This window comes from Carassius gibelio, chromosome B22 (genome assembly GCF_023724105.1).
Source record: "Carassius gibelio isolate Cgi1373 ecotype wild population from Czech Republic chromosome B22, carGib1.2-hapl.c, whole genome shotgun sequence".
Taxonomy (NCBI): domain Eukaryota; kingdom Metazoa; phylum Chordata; class Actinopteri; order Cypriniformes; family Cyprinidae; genus Carassius; species Carassius gibelio.
The window spans coordinates 18,168,950-18,187,626 of record NC_068417.1 but is presented as its reverse complement, the minus strand read 5'-3'; the positions used below and the strand labels follow the sequence as shown (position 1 = coordinate 18,187,626).

The window sequence follows — 18,677 nt, the reverse complement described above, 5'->3', positions numbered from 1 at the left end:
AAGTATTGAAATTGATGGAATATATCTAATAAAGGGGAAAACAATGTGATTTACGCATACCCAACTAAAAACTTGAGTTAGCAATCCAGGTCGAGCAAGACTGAAATATACCAGGTAAATAAATAAATGATACAGTCTCAAGATATATTTAATGAATTTGCTGGATATTACAGTAAAAGGAAAAAAATCCAATATGTCAGACAAACATGTATTTCTCATGAAAACATCTTAATATATATAGTTATAATGAAACAATGGAAAAAAATATTCTTGGTATAAAAACTTTACATTGAAAAAACTGACACAAAGTCTCAAAAAGTACCTAAAATAACCACCAGATGGTGATATGACAACTTAGGGAACACTTAAAAAGTGTACATTAAAGCATTGGTTTTCATGTTTTTATTACTGTCGATTTTATTATCCTGTATGTATGATTGACAACATGCAAGCTGTCAACTGATTTTTAGATGCATTTAACCTGGAATATTGCTTATTTATATTCCTAAAATGAATAAAGAACAGGGTAACATTATCGCCCCCTGGTGAATTTATGCAACATCATCATATTCATCTGCACGTGGTGTCTGCTCTCTCGTCTGCTCTCTCCTCTTCGGATAAGATCTTCTGGATCTGATGTCATAAACCAGCACAGCAACAGTAGCCACGCCCACCAGAACAGAGCCAGCCAATCGGATCACAGTTTCAGTAAAACCGCAGCAGTGGACGGGGCCTGAGGAAGGACAAAAACACCACAAAGCAATTCAAGTTTTTGTACGTTTGCTACATTTTCTAGCATAATAGTTTATGTACCTGAACATGTCTGACAGACTTCACTGATGTCCAGATGTGTGGTCTGGTGGCTGATGGAATTGTTCACTGCACAGCTGAAGGTGTTTATATCTTGATATTCCACCTCCAGAGGAAGAGACAGACTGATGCTGAGATCAGATGCTCTAGTGCTGGACAATAAACTGTTTCCTTTGAACCAGGAGAGAGTCACATGACTCACATTCACCACTGAACACAACAGTGAACAATTCTGCTGTGATGAAGATGATGAAGAACATGTTAGAGAGTCCATGGTGATGACAGGGATTGGCAGAGGAGCTGGAGAACATAGAAGAACACAGAGAAACTAAATGAACAATGAATATAAGCTTGTTAGATTAAGCACTTATAGATGTTCACAGACTGTCTTTTTTGCATGGTCTAAATTTGCGATGTGGAGATTCAAACTGATAAATGTGACCGCCACAGTGTGCAGTTTACCATAGATTTCCATCTCACCTACTCAAGTAACACAAAGCTAACACATATTATATGCTACAGTTAGATATAAAATATGGAAAAATACAAAATGATTTGAATTTTTTTTTTTAAATTGCGTGCTTAATAATCACTAATATCAACTTTGACTTACCTGGACATGGCCAACAAAGTTCACTGGTGTCCATGTGTCTCGTCTGGTTGCTGATGGGATTGTTCAACACACAGCTGTAGCTGTTTTTCTCCTGATACTCCACCTCCAGAGGAAGAGAGAGACTGATGCTGAAATCAGACACACTGATGCTGGACAATAAACTGTTTCCTTTGTACCAGGAGAGAGTCACATCTCTCACATTCATCACTGAACACAGCAGTGAACAATATGATGATGATGATGGTGAAGAACATTGTGAAGAGTCTCTGGTGATGACAGGAATGGGAAGAAGAGCTAGAAAATGATATGAAATGACCAATTAGAACAAATTTACTGAAAAAAATAATTATTCGGTAAGCACAATATCAAGAACAAACCACACTGTTTCTCTACTCACCATAGACAGAAACTTTGAATGTTTTGTATGCGACTGTATCCTTTATTATCTCTAGTTTATAGAGACCAGCATGTTCAGCTCTGATGTTTTTAATGGTCAGCGATCCAGTGTTATAGTTCAGCACCAGTCTGTCTTTGAACCTCCCATCGGCACCGTCATGGACTTTGAAGACTCCGTCCTTCTTTTTGACTTGAGCGATGAGAACCTCTCGAGGTCCAAACGTCCAAAACAGTTCTTCGTCTCTGCGTACCTCAGCTTGTAGAGTGACAGAATCCCCCTCTGTCGCTGTCTTAATTTCACCTGTCTCAACACCAAACACACCTGGAGAACAACGGAACGGGAATCGTCACTCAATCACACGGTATAAAGGTAAAGGTAGATTCTCATGGACCAGAATCACACAGGCTAAGATGCTTTTGTTAAATGGTAGCTGGTCAACTAACTAATGCTCAGTAAAATAGCTAGCTACCTTTTCTGGCCTTTCCCTCCAAAAGACAGTAATTCTTGATTTTATAGCTGACTTATCTCTACTATAAAGAGACGATGCCATAAAACTTGAATAACTTACCAATCCAGCCTTCAAAACACAAGCAGAACCAAACAAATGCATAAAAGGTTTTCTTTGACTGAGACATCACTTAACGTGTCATGAAAAAAAAAAATCACTTAGGTAAAACGAATTTCCTAAAAAAAAAAATGTCCTAGGAGCGTATGAAGATATTTAACCAGTTATAGCCTATGTTAAAAACGAACGGGAATTTGTAGCTTCGTGGTCTGTAAAGAAGTAACACAGGACGTTACATTCAGTCAGAGCTGAACTTCTCCTCGCGCTGGAACGTGCGCGCGCGTCTGTGAACGCGCTCGATTGTCAGCGAACGCTTCTGTGTCTTTCAGTTATGCACAGGTGTTCATTTATATATGATTGTAATTAATTGTATATTATGACCGATTACTTAAACTGATTAAATTCAACTGCATATATAATTGATTTATTCATTTATATAACCTTTTTTCTCTCTCTTAAAATTTTTCACGTTCAGTTTAGTCAAATCGAAACCTGACGTGGCCTGATTCCTTCAGATCTGGAAAGAAATGCGGTTTTGGTCTGATACATGGACGGGCGTCTTGAAATGTGTTTCTTATGTATTATGCATGTGGGTGAAGGGCTTCTTCCTGTCCTGCTAACATCAACCCCACTGACTGTTTTCCTTTTTACAGAAATACTATAGTGTTTAAAAAGTCAAAGACAAATCAGGATGCCCAAAACGTTTATAAAAAAATTATATAAGGATTAACGAATTTAGATTAGTTGGTGAAGAAGGTCTGAGATGTGTAAGATGTAATGAGGAAAGAGCAAAGATTCAACACGCACGACAAACGGGATTTAACATCATTCAGTAAAAGCTGCAGAAATTTGTGAATTTGTCCCAGACACTGACAGACAATAACAATACATGTTGTTATACAAAAAAAAAAAAAAAAAAAAAAGGCAGGAAGCGGGGTCAAGGTGGGATTTCAATAATAGTTTTGAAAAATAAACAAATAAATATATGATTTCATGTTTCTTGGGGTTGTACAATTTGTCACGCAAATCTAAACTACCGTTGCCATGTTGTAAGAATGTTGAATTATTATTTAAATTATTGTATTTATGATCTGTTGACCTTTACACATAGTCATGAGGGCCTGGTCCTATCTGTGAGGTCATTTCCTGTTTATGGGTTTCTTGTCCCATTACAACAAAATAGCTTTCCACATGTTGTTATACCACAATATCTTTGATTTAGTGGATAAATATTAATTTGATACAGTGTATAAATAATAAAACACACACAAACACACAAACACACACAAAAAAATATAATATAGCTTAGTAATTAATAATGTACCATTAAAGACTTAATGATGTACCATTAAACTGGCTTGTAGCATATTTATAGATTTTACATTTATAGTGTTCTCTTGTGAAAAAGACAGGAAAAATATTGCGTGCTATAAAAGCACCCGTCAAAAATATATAACTTGATGCTGGGGCCAAGGGTCATATGTTTCCTGCAAGAAATCTGTGCCTGTTTGCCTGGTTAGCCATAACTACACCGTTAGGATGCATAAAACATCCTTCTTTATTGAGTTTTCTCTTTATTAGTGGACCAAACTCCAAATCATTTTAGCTATACAGACTGATACTCATGTGCACAGACGAACACATAATTTCCATATTGTCTATATTCATTTTAAAACTAATACTAACTTCAAGTCAAAATCTTGAAGCAGGCCTCCAGTAATGTGAGGATATTGTGTTGAACTTGTTAGTGCTGTGTAGAAGAACAGAAGAGCAGTTCTGATGGCTGTCATTATTGAACGGCATCACTGGAGCTCCACCTAGTGGCTGTGAATAGACTATAACCCCAGTCTCCTAGCACAGGGTCAGTGAGTTCAGCTGTGTGCTTTAACAGATAGCATCGCTGGAGTATGGGATTAGAATCCCGCCAAATGTATTGCAGTCACAGATCGAAAAATAATAAGCATAAATTAAAAAAATAAAAACACGTGTAAAATAATAATGCACAAAACCGAAAAACAAATGATTTTTTTTTTAAATAACAAACAACGCCGTGATGGATCTAAAAATAATAAGTGTGAATCAAAAATGTAAACACATTTAAAATTATATTGCACAAAACTGAAACATGTGTTAAAAAAATTCCAAATCGCAAACAAAATCAGGTTTCCTGCTCACGTGTTATTTTTTTGTGTGCTTGTGGTCTTTCCCCCTTTGCTCTTGTTTCCACGTTCTGCGCTTGCGTTTCTAAAAGTTGCAGTTAGAGTTTCATGTAAATCAGGGCGGGCTTCAGTGTCACTATTGGCCAACAAGTTCTAGATTGACAGCTTCTCCTCTAGCCAATCAGTCCAAGGGGGAGTTGACGTCACTCCAATGCGACTCATGGCTGCTGTGAGAGGATGGATAACCAGCGTCAGCAGGCAAATGCCAGACAATCTCAGGTAATTAGCATAAATATTTTGTGTGTATATATATATATATGTGCGTGATTTCACATAGAGCAGCGGTTACTACACAGAGCCATTGTTTACTGAGAAGATGCGCAAATAAACGCTGAAAATGAAGTGGATTTGCGCATCTTCTCAGTTAACAACGGCTCTGTGTAGTAACAGCTGCTCTATGTGAAATCACGCACCTGATGGAATTAACCACTGATTAGAAAACCGGCTTTACTGACGAGATGCACATAACGATCGGCCAATTGTGATCGGAGCAACCCTAATATATATATATATATATATATATATATATATATATATAGTGTGTGAATTATGACAGTTTTGTGGATTTCAGTTTAGGTGCAACGAATGAATTGATTGCTTGAATTTATGTTGATAGTTTTATATTTCATTTATTCACAGGCAGTCTCAAGGTTGCTTTTAGAGAGACTCTTGTCACGACTACAGGAGGCTTTGCAGCGCTTGCCATTAGACCTGGATTATTTATATTTTATTTGCACAAATGGTTTGGTTTTGATCACTTCACATACAAGTCGTGAACATGTACCTCAAGAAGTAATGCAGTGTCTTTCAAACCTATGTTCTGTTCTTGTGAATCGCCTGGACACAAGACGTACCTCTTTAGTGATTTTGAATGAAATTGCTGGACTAATGGGACGTCCCAAAATCATTGTATCTGAGCAGCACATCAGACGATTGATTGAAATTGGTCTGACTGTACCTTGCATTTCAAAACTGCTTGGCGTGTCAACACGAACCATAGAACGCAGAATGCAAGAGTTTGGTATAACAGTGAGAGGAACATACAATCAATTGACTGATGAAGAGTTAGACAATCTTGTGGTTGCAATCAAAACAACATCACCACATTCAGGCTACAGAATGATGAGAGGACACTTGAAAGCTCTTGGTCATCGAGTCCAGTGGAGCAGAGTCTTCAACTCTATGAATAGAGTTGATTCAGCTGGAGTCCTTGCTAGAATGTCACAACTTGGACATGTTGTGAGGAGATCATATTCAGTTCAGGCCCCTCTGTCCCTCATGCATTTGGACACCAACCACAAGCTGATCAGGTAGGTTAAATTATTTTTATACAAGTCACTTGTTGTACAGTAAGATATCTTATGTTATTAAAGGTCCCTGTGTGCATAAATGTTTTTCCTTTTGAATTCAGATATGGCTTTGTAATATTTGGGGGCATAGATGGCTACTCAAGAAAGGTTAGTGGTGTGACTCCTGTATGTGTGATACAATCATAGAATAATTGTGTAAAATGCCAATAACTTCCCTAAATTATTTTATGAGGTCATGTATCTGGGGGCTGCAACCAACAACAAAGCAGAGACTGCACTAGGTTTCTTCCTTGAGGCAGTAGAAAAGCATGGAGTTCCTTCACGGTATGTACATTTGAGTACATCCTACCTATCCATCCATGTTTCTATATATACAGTATGACTGACTGACTGAATGGTCTTAAAACCCTCACCAAGCATTTTAAATGGCTTCAAACTTAAAGATATAACAATTTACTTTCTGGCTAGGCTCAGGCTTTCTCAAGCCAACCCCATAAGATGTTTTGTCCAACCTTACTATGTAGTGTTAATGTTAAATTTACTGTCTTAATGTGTAGGGTAAGAGCAGACCAAGGTGTAGAAAATGTGGACATTGCAAGGTGGATGTTCACTGTTCAGGGCTGTGGCAGGGGAAGTTTCATTTCGGGGAAGAGCGTTCATAATCAAAGGTAATTTCTTGTTACTTTAGTGTTGGTAATTTGTTTTTGAAATTTGAATCCTAAATGATTAAGAAATAAGGTTGTTTTGTCTCTTACATTTAGGGTCGAACGGCTGTGGAAAGATGTGTGGATGTCAGTTTCAAACTTGTATTATGATGTTCTACATAATTTGGAAGAGAGTGGCACTCTTGACCCATCAAACACCATTCACCTCTTCTGTGCACATTATGTTTTTCTTCCACGCCTCCAAAGAGACCTAGATACATTCACTGAGGCATGGAATGACCATTCCATCCGTACAGAGCAAAATCTGTCCCCCAATCAGCTGTGGGAAATAGGACTCGCACAGAATACAGTCAATGTTTCCTGTAATGTGGAGGTATGATTGTAAAAAAAAAAAAAAAAGCACAATATGTTTTGTCTATACTGTATTATTATTTTTTTTTTTAAACAGGACCTCAACATTTTGGTGCAAGATGGAATTTACCCCCAGGAGGAGCAGAACACTGGAGTAGTGGTCCCTCAGGTGGAGTGTCTGCTCTCAGAGTATGAAATGGCTCGACTCAGGACAACCATTAGTCCAGTCTCACAGTCCAGAGACTTTGGCCAAGATATTTACTTATCAGTGTTACGTTTTGTGCAGCTGCTTCTTGAATAACACTTTGGAGCTCAAAACATCAGACTGTAAGTTACGTAAAAGAAAATCCTGTAATGGTATCATTAAACTATTGTGAAACTAATCAGTGCTTCCCACACAGAGATTAAACAAAAAAAATGAAATCTATATGACTAATGTGGTAAATGTGACATAACACTTTTGGCATAAAAATAAAAACAATTCCTTTTAAAAGTTTTTTTTATTATTATTGTAATCAACATTGTCAAATACCTACTGTAGTTGCAAACCTCTACACCAAGGCTCTCTTGGAAAACATGAACTTATAAATGAAATGCAACATCAGTACCTTAAATCAGATATAAAATCAGTTAAGGAAAGCTCTACAACAGAGCGGCTTGATTTGAACTGCAGATGCAAGTTATATATCTTAAATCAGATATAAACTACAGAAACCGCACTCATTTCAGAAAAGAAAGTGCAACTTAAGTATCTTAATGTAGGTCTAAAAGTACTGCAGACATCCACCAGTTGATGTAGGAAATATGTTAACCTACTGTAACACTTAAAGCTATGGTTTAAGAGATTAACTCAAATCCAGCACTATATTGTGGGTGATATTTAAACCCTGCTAAATGCTCCCCCTGATTTTATGGCTTGTACAATGATGAATTTAAAGTCTTCGTATGTTGTCATGTGTGCTACTGGAAAGGTAACCGTATTAGTGCAAGCACTCACTATTGGGAAGCATATGGTGTGCTGTGGCATTCTGACTTTACAGTCATGATCAAATTTGAAAACTATCTGAAAAGCCTTCTGTTCCGAAATCAGTAGTGGCTTATGTCCCTGGCCTGTAATCCATTGCATGACTCTAGGGACAGTGAGGTAGGATGGCTCAGTTTCCACTTCTGCTGCATCTTCAGCACTCTCTATAGTTTTGTGTAAAGAAAAACAAGAAAGTCATATCTTGGACAAACTGAGAGTGAGTAGTGTTATTGAATTTTAATTTTGGGTAAACAATCCCATTGATAATAAAGTACAATACAACGTAAAGCCCACCTCCACATTCAATTTCTTGAAGGAAGTCCTGAAAGTAGTTTATGATTTTACTCTCTACCGAAGCCCTTGAAGTTCCTCTCTCACTCATTTCAGGAGCAACATTGCTGAGAATATAGTCTGCATCTGGCTGGAAAAATAACAAATTGTCAGTAGAACAGCAAATTGATGTTTCCTTAAAAAAAACAATGTTGTTACAAACATTTAACTTACTGTACAGTCCTGCCCAGGAACAAACAGACTCTTGCAAAGACTTGGATGCTCCTTGAGTATGTCCAGCAATCCATACAGCTGAAGGCCTTTGCGCAAGTCTCCAAGCATTGGTATAACTCGAAATGTTGCATGGAGAACAATTGCTCTTGTGGAGAAAAACAAAAGTAACAAATTAGAAAAACTGTAGATCTAGTAATACAGCATAAGTTTGTTTCAAGATGTAAGTTAAACAGTTATGGTTAATAAGTAAAATTTAATTTGACTAAATGTAACATTACACAGTCTTCCAAATTCTATCCTTCATAACACAGTCTGCTTAAAAGGCAAAGTATTTTCCATATTTACCTAATTACGGCATCTTTTTGTTCTATGTTGAGTGCTCCTGTGTATCCACAGCTGATAATTTCATCTGTAAATTCAGTCAGATCAGTTGCCTCTTCAACCTTAAGAAAAACAGTCAGTGACAAACAGGATGACAAATTAACTCAATGTGATTACTTTGTGGTAATATGCAAACCAACAATGTAATATACTGCTGGCAGCTATTAGGCAGTATTCAGAGTGAAGTTACCTTTGTGATCAATAGGGAGTATTCAACATCATCTACATCATCCTTGCAAATTCTGCTGACATCAACTTCCCCAGTGGTGAGGTAAAAGTAGCACCACTCCCTCATAAAACATGGGGCTGGGCCACCTTGAGCTAGACTGACAGCAAAGATCTCGCCAGCAGTCCTATTATTTCAAAGTGAGGTTTTAAAAAGCACTCAGTAATTGCCTTTACACATGTAATAAAAAAAATTGAGCTTCAACAACACAAACCTGAAGAGACCATTGTCAAGGTCACTGTTGGAGTACTGTGGACTCTTTGCTCTCTGACCCAAGAAGAGGCGTTTTTCAATGCCACTGATCATTTCTTTGAATAACATTGAGAAAAAGCAGAGTGTGAATTACACAGATAAATGTTTATTTATTTTTGGTACAGCTTTTCCACTTTTATTATTCTTAACTTGCCTGTAAGAAACTCCTTTCTTAAAGCACCAGAGTCGACTCCAGCTTCCCCAATAAAGGTTATTTTTAGCTGGTTGGCTGGGTTTCCTTTTTTTTGTCTTTGCCACTGCTTGAGCCCCCTCTCTAGGAGATTGTCCCGTGAAACACAAATGCGGAATTGATTTTCTGCATTAACTCGGCCAGCAAGCAGCTCCAGAAGATCATCTAGACTGTAGCAGGAGATGATGAGATGGTGAACACCATTTACATTTACACTTTATTTAACTTTTTAGACTGTACTATATGAACATTTTACCATAATACTTGTGGAGAGCTTGAATTGCCTGTTGTATCATCAGCAATACCAGAATCATCATTGCGCATAAAAGAACTGTGATCTGGAGACTCCACTGTAATTGGAAAGAGAATACGGTTTCATTTTACAGTGGAACATGTGACATTAAAGCACTTGGGGTTGATTTATAACACATTTGTTTCCTAGAACTATGTTTCCTAAAGTTTGTGTTACTCACAAAGATTTTGTTCTCCACACAGGCTGGCATGTAGTTCAAGACTGTCCACAGGAAACTTCAGTTGACATATTGGGCATGGTAAAACAGACTACAAACAAGAACATGTTAAACGATATAATAGTAACGTGGATTAGAGAAAATTTTTGATTAGGGCTGGAGAATTTTAATGCCACATTACCTCAGATGGAAAATTTTCTTGTGTTATCTCATCCAAATTGCTTTCTGAGACGAACTGAACTTCTGTCTGCTCCAAAAACAAATAAATAAAAACTGTATCATACAAAGTACTTCATAAGTATGTGATTAGCAATCTGTTGACATAAACTAAAATCATTTATCCTTTTGTAGGTCTGTATAATAAATCAATATGGAATGTTACATTATTCAAAATAAAAATAATCTTTTTGGGTACTAAACTAATTAGAAAGCATCAATCCATTACCTCTTCATTTGAGGATGCGGAATCACTTGACTTGCAAACCTGAATGTGGAGAGCCAACACTTGCAGGGGCATGCTTTTGTTGCACATTTGGCAAGTAGCCTTTGGCATTTTTTTGAATTCTCTGGCATCATTAGGGAGAGGATTAAGGTCCAGCTCCTCTTGTAGAGGAACTACATACAGCATTGTCTTTCCAGATGCGGAGGCAGATTTAATCTGGGATCCAGTGTAACCTTCCGAGTCTGGAGGAATAACATTCAGCCGTCTTGTACCACTCCCCCCTATAAACAAAGACAAAATTAACAAGACAAATGTTTTTATAACCCAAAACATACTGACTCAAGTGGTAATAAAAATATAAAGTCACCAGTAGCCTTATAAAGCATCCATCCTCCACTCAGACCTTCCATTTTCGGGAATGCTTCATACAGTATGCTGGAAAGCTATTGTGAAATGCAAAGAAACTCACTAAATTAGAATTTTTAATTCTATTTCCTGTACTTATGACTCTACTATAAATGTACTTTTTCCAGTTGTACAAAAAGACAAATACACTAACATACCTCTGAATGTGTTATGTCCATTGTAATTGAGATTGTCCTTTTGCCAAACCCTGCTTGAACAAGCTTGAGCTCGTGTGCAGGTGAAGGGGTAGTCTCAGAATTTTTATCCAAAAGATATACATTTAAATCAAAAGGTTTAAATGCTTTTGCATTCTTGGTATGTGTTCTGGATGCTACATTTATTCTTTTTTTCCCGCAGATTGCATGTCTTCGGAACATGCTTGGAAAGGCCCTACAAGAAAAGAAAAATTTTATCATTTATATATTTTTTTTATATAAAATGAATGTCTGTAGGTATACAGTAATAAAAAAAACGAAGTTTGTTTAACTTAAAAAAATGTCAAATCTAATAGTGTAGGGGTTTAACTATGTAAATGACAGAGTGCCTGCAAATAAAACATTTTAACTATTAGATTGGTTATCCATGCACTGTTTGGCCAACAACATGCACCTGGCCATGTCCTGATCAATGGTGGTATTTGTCTGTCTTTCTGGTAAGACTGCCTGCTGCCCCTGACCCTGCACTTGAACTTGAGGACGTGGTGTTACAGGACTCTGATTAAGAGTCTGTGTTAGCACAGAGATGAGGCTCTGTGCTGCACTAAGCACATCCAGGTATTCGGTCTGCTAAACACAAAGTTTACATTAAGAGTTAATGAGAGCATAATGAGAAACAATGAGAAAACCTTTATATTATGCATTCAGAATATATTCAGAACGCTTCACTCTTGATAATGTTGTCATTGTTTGATTGGTATACAGCAGAGCGGACTATATATATATATATATATATATATATATATATATATATATATATATATATATATATATATATATTATACTGAAAGGTCTTTGTACTTATGTAAAGGTGATATTATTTAGGGTTTTACATTTGCTAAAGATAAAAAAACTATTATCAATTAATCACAGTAGGGTACTAATCATATATTGGTGAGGTTAAATATATGTGAACATTTTTAACTAAAGACTGTGACAAATGAGGGAAAAATGTTTCTGACCACTTTATGAATCCACTGTATATAGGCCTACATTTCTAGCATTTAGTTGGCATTCTTACTGATGTTCTGTCCTCTATTTCTAATATAAACGGTTAGCAGCCATACTTCTCAAAGCTATTGGAACTGCTTTATTGATGTGATGAAGATAGATAATTAGATACTGATTTCTTTGCACTATAGTGGAATAGTCCCTAAATAAGGTAACAATTTGCTATCCCAGTGAGTTAGGATCAATGCATAAAATCATAATAATCTTAATGGAATCTATGATCTCGAGGCTACACCGTTACAGATAGCAAAATCGTGCATTTTAAGATATACAGTCATAGACTTAAATACTGCCTGCACGAAAAAAAAAAGCACGTGTATGTGTATAATATTTAATGCTCATCTGATCAGTAAAGCCGGTTCTGTAATCAGCGGTAGATCTCCATCACCTGCACACTTTCATATGGAGCAACATAACGGCTCTGTGTAGTAAATACTGCTCCATGTGAAAGCGTTCAGGTGATGGAGATCTACCGCTGATTACAGAACCGGCTTTACTGATCAGATGAGCATTAAATATCGTTATCGTGTAACGTTAGGCCTACTGCCTAAAATATAAAGTATTGCTTACTAAGCCAAACAAACAAGACACGTGTTAACAGGCTAGATATCGACCTACTCAGACTACATTGAACTTGGAGAAAATATCATAACACACAAAGGGAATGTTTCTGTCACCCACTAACAAAATATTTATGGCTAATTACCTGAGATTGTCTGGCATTTGCCTGCTGACGCTGGTTATCCATCCTCTCACAGCATTGAGTGACGTCAACTCCCCCTTGGACTGATTGGCTAGAGGAGAAGCTGTCAATCTAGAACTTGTTGGCCAATAGTGACACTGAAGCCCGCCCTGATTTACATGAAACTCTAACTGCAACTTTTAGAAACGCAAGCGCAGAACGTGGAAACAAGAGCAAAGGGGGAAAGACCACAAGCACACAAAAAAATAACACGTGAGCAGGAAACCTGATTTTGTTTGCGATTTGGAATTTTTTTAACACATGTTTCAGTTTTGTGCAATATAATTTTAAATGTGTTTACATTTTTGATTCACACTTATTATTTTTAGATCCATCACGGCGTTGTTTGTTATTTAAAAAAAAAATCATTTGTTTTTCGGTTTTGTGCATTATTATTTTACACGTGTTTTTATTTTTTTAATTTATGCTTATTATTTTTCGATCTGTGACTGCAATACATTTGGCGGGATTCTAATCCCATACTGGAGCTCCGCCTAGCGGCTGTAAGTATGCAGACGTAATAGGCTTGCAACACTATACAGGGGCTCCCAAACTTTCCCATTCCACGACCCACATAGACAAGTGTAATCTATTTCACGACCCACCAACACATTTGAAAAAAAAAAAAAAAAAAAAAAAACCTTGACATTACTTTAAGCCTAATCAAACTTAAAAGTTTGATGACAGATATTAAGTATTTACGAAAAATACCCATTTTATTTTAGGGTACAACTGTACAAGTTTAAATTTAAATTTTTGTTTACAGACGTCAAAATATTAAACTTCCATAAAAACGTGAAACAGGCTCACTCCAGAAATGTTGTACATTTCGTAATGTGGAAATGTTTAAATCTTGTAGTGTTACAATTAACCCTGCATTTGTGCCCTGCTCACCCTGTACATGTGAAATTATTTTTACAAACCGTTTCCTGAATGAAAACAGTGCAGTGCAGTTCGTAATTAATGTTGGTAGGCTATATCGGGCAGCACTAGACTGAACTGTGTTAGTGTGTGTATCATTGAAACGCAAATTTAACTTATTAAGTGGGTCACGACTCTCAGTTTGAAAACCCCTGCACTAGTTTACTGTTTAGAACTCTGCAATTTGGACTTCTAGGAGGATCTGAAGTGGCACTTATGTGTCCTTTACTCTGGTTGAACTGAACTTCAAAACCAGTTGGTCAACCCTTAAGGCTAAAACACATTGCTATGATAAGTGTCATCAGGATTAACTTCATTTAGTGTATTAGGCTACATGAATTATGTGAATCACTTATGCAACTGCCACATAATGAATTTTAATAATGTAAGAGTGGACAGTAGAACAGAATAAAACCCAGCCTTCATTAAAATGTACTGTAAATTCCTCTGGAAGTCATTTCAAGGGTTCAACAGAAGCTTATGTGATCATTTTATCATTTGTGTTGCTAATTATAATTTAGTTTGGGGCAATTGTGTTTAATTTAATAAATTAAACAAAACCAATCAATAAATGGCAGATGAATGAAACAAAATCTGTCAAAAATAGATGTTAAGGCATAGAAAATTAGTATTAATGCGTGATGTTTTTTATTTATTATTATTATTTTTGTATTATACCAGTGACCTTTAGCAAACATATCTTGAACTAAACCTTAAAGAGATTGAGTCTGTTCTGTCCTGGTCAGGGCCTGTGAGTATAAAGCTGCTCAGAGTAACATTTTTGTCTTAAGTGTGTCAAAATTCGAAGAATGATGTAATTTTATTCTTCTTCCTAGACTCAAGAATAAGAGTGATTCATAAAAGTTCTTAAGTGTTAAGACTGGGTCTCAGCTCCTAAATTATTTAAGAGAGCTGGAGAGATCTCCTAACCCTGCTAGGAGTGACAAGATGGCAGCAAAGAGGAGGAGACACACACTTTCTAAAGAAGGTATGATGTATTGGAGTTATACAGTATGATGATATGGAGTTGATAAAATGATACAAAACTTGATCGTCAAGGTAGTCCGTTTTTTTTTTTTTTTTTTTTTTTTTTAACTAAGTAAGAAATTTAACAAGGATCATTTTTGTGATGGATATTATAATAGACACGCTAACATCTCCATCAGCTCGCAGAAATGCCATAACACCAGAAATGGAAGAAATCTCTAACTACTATTAACTACATGAACACATTTGGCAACAGGATATATGCAGCTATGCAGCAATGATTTGGGTCTGTCACAACCTTCTATGAGCAAAGCGATCATGCAAACAATTACAGCACTTTCAGAACCATATTGTGTCAGTTCCTTAAAAGTGGATTTTAGCTTCTGTACTTTCACAAAGCTAATAGCCAATTCTATTGACATACCTGAACACATTCAGCAGAGCTCTGAGAAATACAGAGTTCTGTGACATATCTGAACTCGACTGATGGAGCTCAGTAATGCTGGAATCAGTGGCGTAGCCAGGGGAGGGGCCATGGGGGCACTGGCCCCTCCTGAAAACTGATTGGCCCCCCAGTGTGCCCCCACATTTCTACTTGTCTGTCACTCACAAATTCAAATTATAATCTTTCAGTTTAGTAAATAACTCATCTGTACTTTTACTTCGTTACTGTGAGCGACGCCCCTCTCGTTACTTTATCTTAATGCAATAAATGTTATAAATGCTTCAGTTTATTCCAAACGCGCCGTCTACTTTTCTCTGGGCAATGAGCGATGCCCATTCGCCAATGATTCATTCTTTTGAGTCAATTCTGTTCAAAGGCTTGATCAAACCAATTGGCAAACGAGTGAATTGGTTCATGAATCAGTTTGAATGATTCGTTCAGTTCCCTGCCTCACGCACTGAGCGTCTGAAGCGGTTCACTCAGAGTTGTAACGTTTAGCATCAACAGCGTTGAAAACGGGACTATGGAACTGCACTGAATTGAAAGCAAATCTGCAAAGGCTATTATTTGCTTGCGGTGGAGATCCTTATTAGATGAACACCGCGTGTGCTGTCTACTGTTTAACAGGTAATAACTTGGGCTACATTCGATTACAGTACACGATACCACTATGACAGTAGTTTGTTGTACGTGTGTGGCTTATAACAGAGGGGAGTCAAGTTGAATGCAGCTTCCAAAAGACAAAAAATAGCCGATTAAGATTGTATTAATTTTAATTCAATCACACCGGTGCGAGTACGTTCAGCAAGTCATATCATCAGCTGTTAAATTCAGATCTGTGATCGCTTGCTGGCGCTGAGCCAGAGATAGATGCGTTTTACAGCGTTGCGCATTATAACCAATCACACACGGTTCGTTTGAATGCATTGGCCAATCAGAGGTGTTCCGATGAGTCATCGCTGAAATGCCGGTGCTTCCTTCACTCGCTCGCTGACTGAATACCTCTTTCTGGCGAATTCTCTCGTCAGAAACAACAAAGTGCAGATGTGTGTACGAATCTATAATTAAGATATTGATTTCACAGTGTTAACAGTTTCAGTGATTTTAATGGGAGTTTCTGAGAGTGATTGAAATCTAGACTGTCAGTGAAAATGATCTTTAATAATGTTAATGTTATTTGCTCTCTTTCTGAACAATGAAAGATTAGTAGCAATATTTATATCACATTAACTTTCAATGTTAAATTCACATTTAATATAAAGTCAGTCGTATTAAAAATATGTTATGGCATGAAACCTATATCTGTTACTTAAGTAAACAGACAGGGTTTTATAATAAATTGCAGTAAAGGCTGATGAAATATATACATTTACACACGCACACACACATTACATACATTTTTTGTCTATATATCTAAATAAAAATAGGCTCCGTATATATGACCCAAAGTAACTAACTACTTGAGTAGATTTTTTATCCGATACTCTTTTACTCTTACTCAAGTAACTATTCAAGACTAGTACTTTTACTTTTACTTGAGTAAATATTTCTAGAATTACTTTTACTTTTACTTGAGTAAAGTTTTTGGGTACTCTACCCACCTCTGGACACATGCAAAAACATCGTTTTTTTTACTGGTCAATTTTGAGATTTGGGCCTGTTTGTCTTCAGTAACATATCTTCTTTCAGACTTGTGGTGAAAAAAAAGTCCAAAATACACATATAGGTCTTTATTTTTCTACACCTTTAGTCTATTTGCGTCTGTAGATTCCTAATAAATTCAGTTGGCGTTCTAAATCACCATGGTGCTCCGCGATTGCTGTTTTATAGGATCCACATATTTTACATGTTAAACTAAAGCTACCTTTTTGAACAAGTAGCTTTCTAACAAAGTATGGATATATGATATTTTTAAATCAATATGCTCAAGATTAATTAGCCTTGACATAAGTAGATTTTGTTTATTCGTCAATGCAAATTTACTGCAACTGCTGCTATGCAAATTGAATGGGACGTGGATAATAAACAAAAACATATTATGAAATTATATAAAATTTATAGTAGTTATATTAATTAATTAATTGTGTATTTATTTCTATGAATTATTAATGTTATTCTGATTATTATTATTTGCGAGTTGTACACTATTCATACATTGGATTCTTTTATTTATTACAGTTTTTCTTTCACTTTTGTAAAGTGAAAAGTTAATACAAATTGTATTTGATTTTTTTTTTTTAGAGCAGTGAATAACTGCTATTAAAATATAATAGGGTATCACTGTTTATTACTGATTTTAAAGGTTACTGAACTCTTGAAATGATTTGGATATACAGTTCAAACAACACAAGATTGGCCCCTCTGTATTAATCGTGGCCCCTCTTGTGCCCCCCAGTTGAAAAAATCCTAGAATCGCCCCTGGCTGGAATCCTCAGTCTTGTTTACGGTTTGCCATACAGCTGGACGACACACAATTTGAGCTTGACAATCTTTCTGATGATAAAGATTTCTAAATGCAGTTAAACCCATCAATATCTTGACTTATGGATTCAAGTAATGTTGATTCTAAAATGTTGTAATGACAATTATAACATTGTCATTAAATTGTAGTTTATGTCATTATTATGTGGATATTTTTCTACTAATATGAATGAATGGTTTGCAGTGAACTTTAAAATGGGATTAGATTTGAAATGGCAAACACTAAAGATGCAAAAAATTAAAGATAAACAGTTCAATGGACAGATGTACAAACAGAATAAAAACATGATATGTGGATCAGTTACTGACTGGTTCATTTATTAATTTAATTTTATACTTTCAAAATGACCTTAAATGAGCTAAATGCATGTCATGATGCACATTATAACATTGATTTAAATTTGTGTAATTAATGAAAAAAGTACTTCAAATAGCTAAAAAGAATAGCTAACAAGACTTAAAAAGCCAATATATATATATATATATATATATATATATATATATATATATATATATATATATATATATATATATATATATATATATATATATATTTAGAAAATGACCGATCGTTTCGCTAGATAAGATGCTTATTTCTCGACTGGGATTGTGTAAAGCCTTTGATTGAGACTGACATTTGGACCTTCAAATCATTGGTTTCCATTGAAGTCCATTAAATTGAGAAAGATCCTGGAATGTTTTCCTAAAAATCTTAATTTATTTTTGACTGAAGAAAGAAAGACATGGACTTGGTTGGTCTTGGTCATGGGGGTGAGTACATTATCAGCACAATTTTATTTTTTGAAAGTGAACTAAAGGCTGGTTCACACGGGACGATTTTAAAATTGTCGGCCGATTTTCCAAACCTGAGAGACCCCACACATGGCGATAAAAAATCACGGGTCTAACAGTTTTGGTCGTTCCGTGTGTGGCTGCACACACGGCAATATCAACACATCACACATGAACCGATTTGACTACCGAGCATTCCCAGGTCAGACGGGAAATCTCGCAAAATCCCTCGAGATCAAACGTGACTTTAGAGTAAACA

At 36.2% G+C, this 18,677-nt stretch overlaps 3 protein-coding genes across 3 annotated transcripts; 1 reads left to right on the top strand and 2 right to left on the bottom strand.

The window, feature by feature from the left end:
• Positions 1–279: 279 nt before the first annotated feature.
• On the bottom strand, positions 280–2,984 carry LOC127988490 (titin-like). The gene is made up of 5 exons (XM_052591270.1): positions 2,389–2,984; positions 1,821–2,141; positions 1,424–1,717; positions 814–1,110; positions 280–733 (listed from the first exon to the last, which is right to left on the bottom strand). The coding sequence occupies exons 1-5, from the start codon at positions 2,453–2,455 to the stop codon at positions 552–554; spliced, it is 1,161 nt and encodes a 386-aa protein (XP_052447230.1). The 5' UTR covers positions 2,456–2,984; the 3' UTR covers positions 280–551.
• Positions 2,985–4,287: 1,303 nt separating this feature from the next.
• LOC127988481 (uncharacterized) lies at positions 4,288–7,353 on the top strand. The gene is made up of 7 exons (XM_052591258.1): positions 4,288–4,823; positions 5,244–5,914; positions 6,016–6,061; positions 6,147–6,238; positions 6,472–6,582; positions 6,676–6,952; positions 7,028–7,353. Exons 1-7 carry the CDS (start codon positions 4,782–4,784, stop codon positions 7,229–7,231), a joined length of 1,443 nt encoding a protein of 480 aa, XP_052447218.1. The 5' UTR covers positions 4,288–4,781; the 3' UTR covers positions 7,232–7,353.
• A 58-nt stretch (positions 7,354–7,411) lies between these two features.
• LOC127988468 (uncharacterized) lies at positions 7,412–12,798 on the bottom strand. Its single transcript, XM_052591228.1, has 15 exons — positions 12,757–12,798; positions 11,434–11,609; positions 10,983–11,214; positions 10,787–10,862; positions 10,423–10,700; positions 10,159–10,224; positions 9,981–10,068; positions 9,764–9,857; positions 9,472–9,677; positions 9,280–9,373; positions 9,030–9,192; positions 8,804–8,901; positions 8,459–8,603; positions 8,249–8,375; positions 7,412–8,118 (listed from the first exon to the last, which is right to left on the bottom strand). The coding sequence occupies exons 1-15, from the start codon at positions 12,796–12,798 to the stop codon at positions 7,811–7,813; spliced, it is 2,193 nt and encodes a 730-aa protein (XP_052447188.1). The 3' UTR covers positions 7,412–7,810.
• Between the last annotated feature and the right edge of the window lie 5,879 nt (positions 12,799–18,677).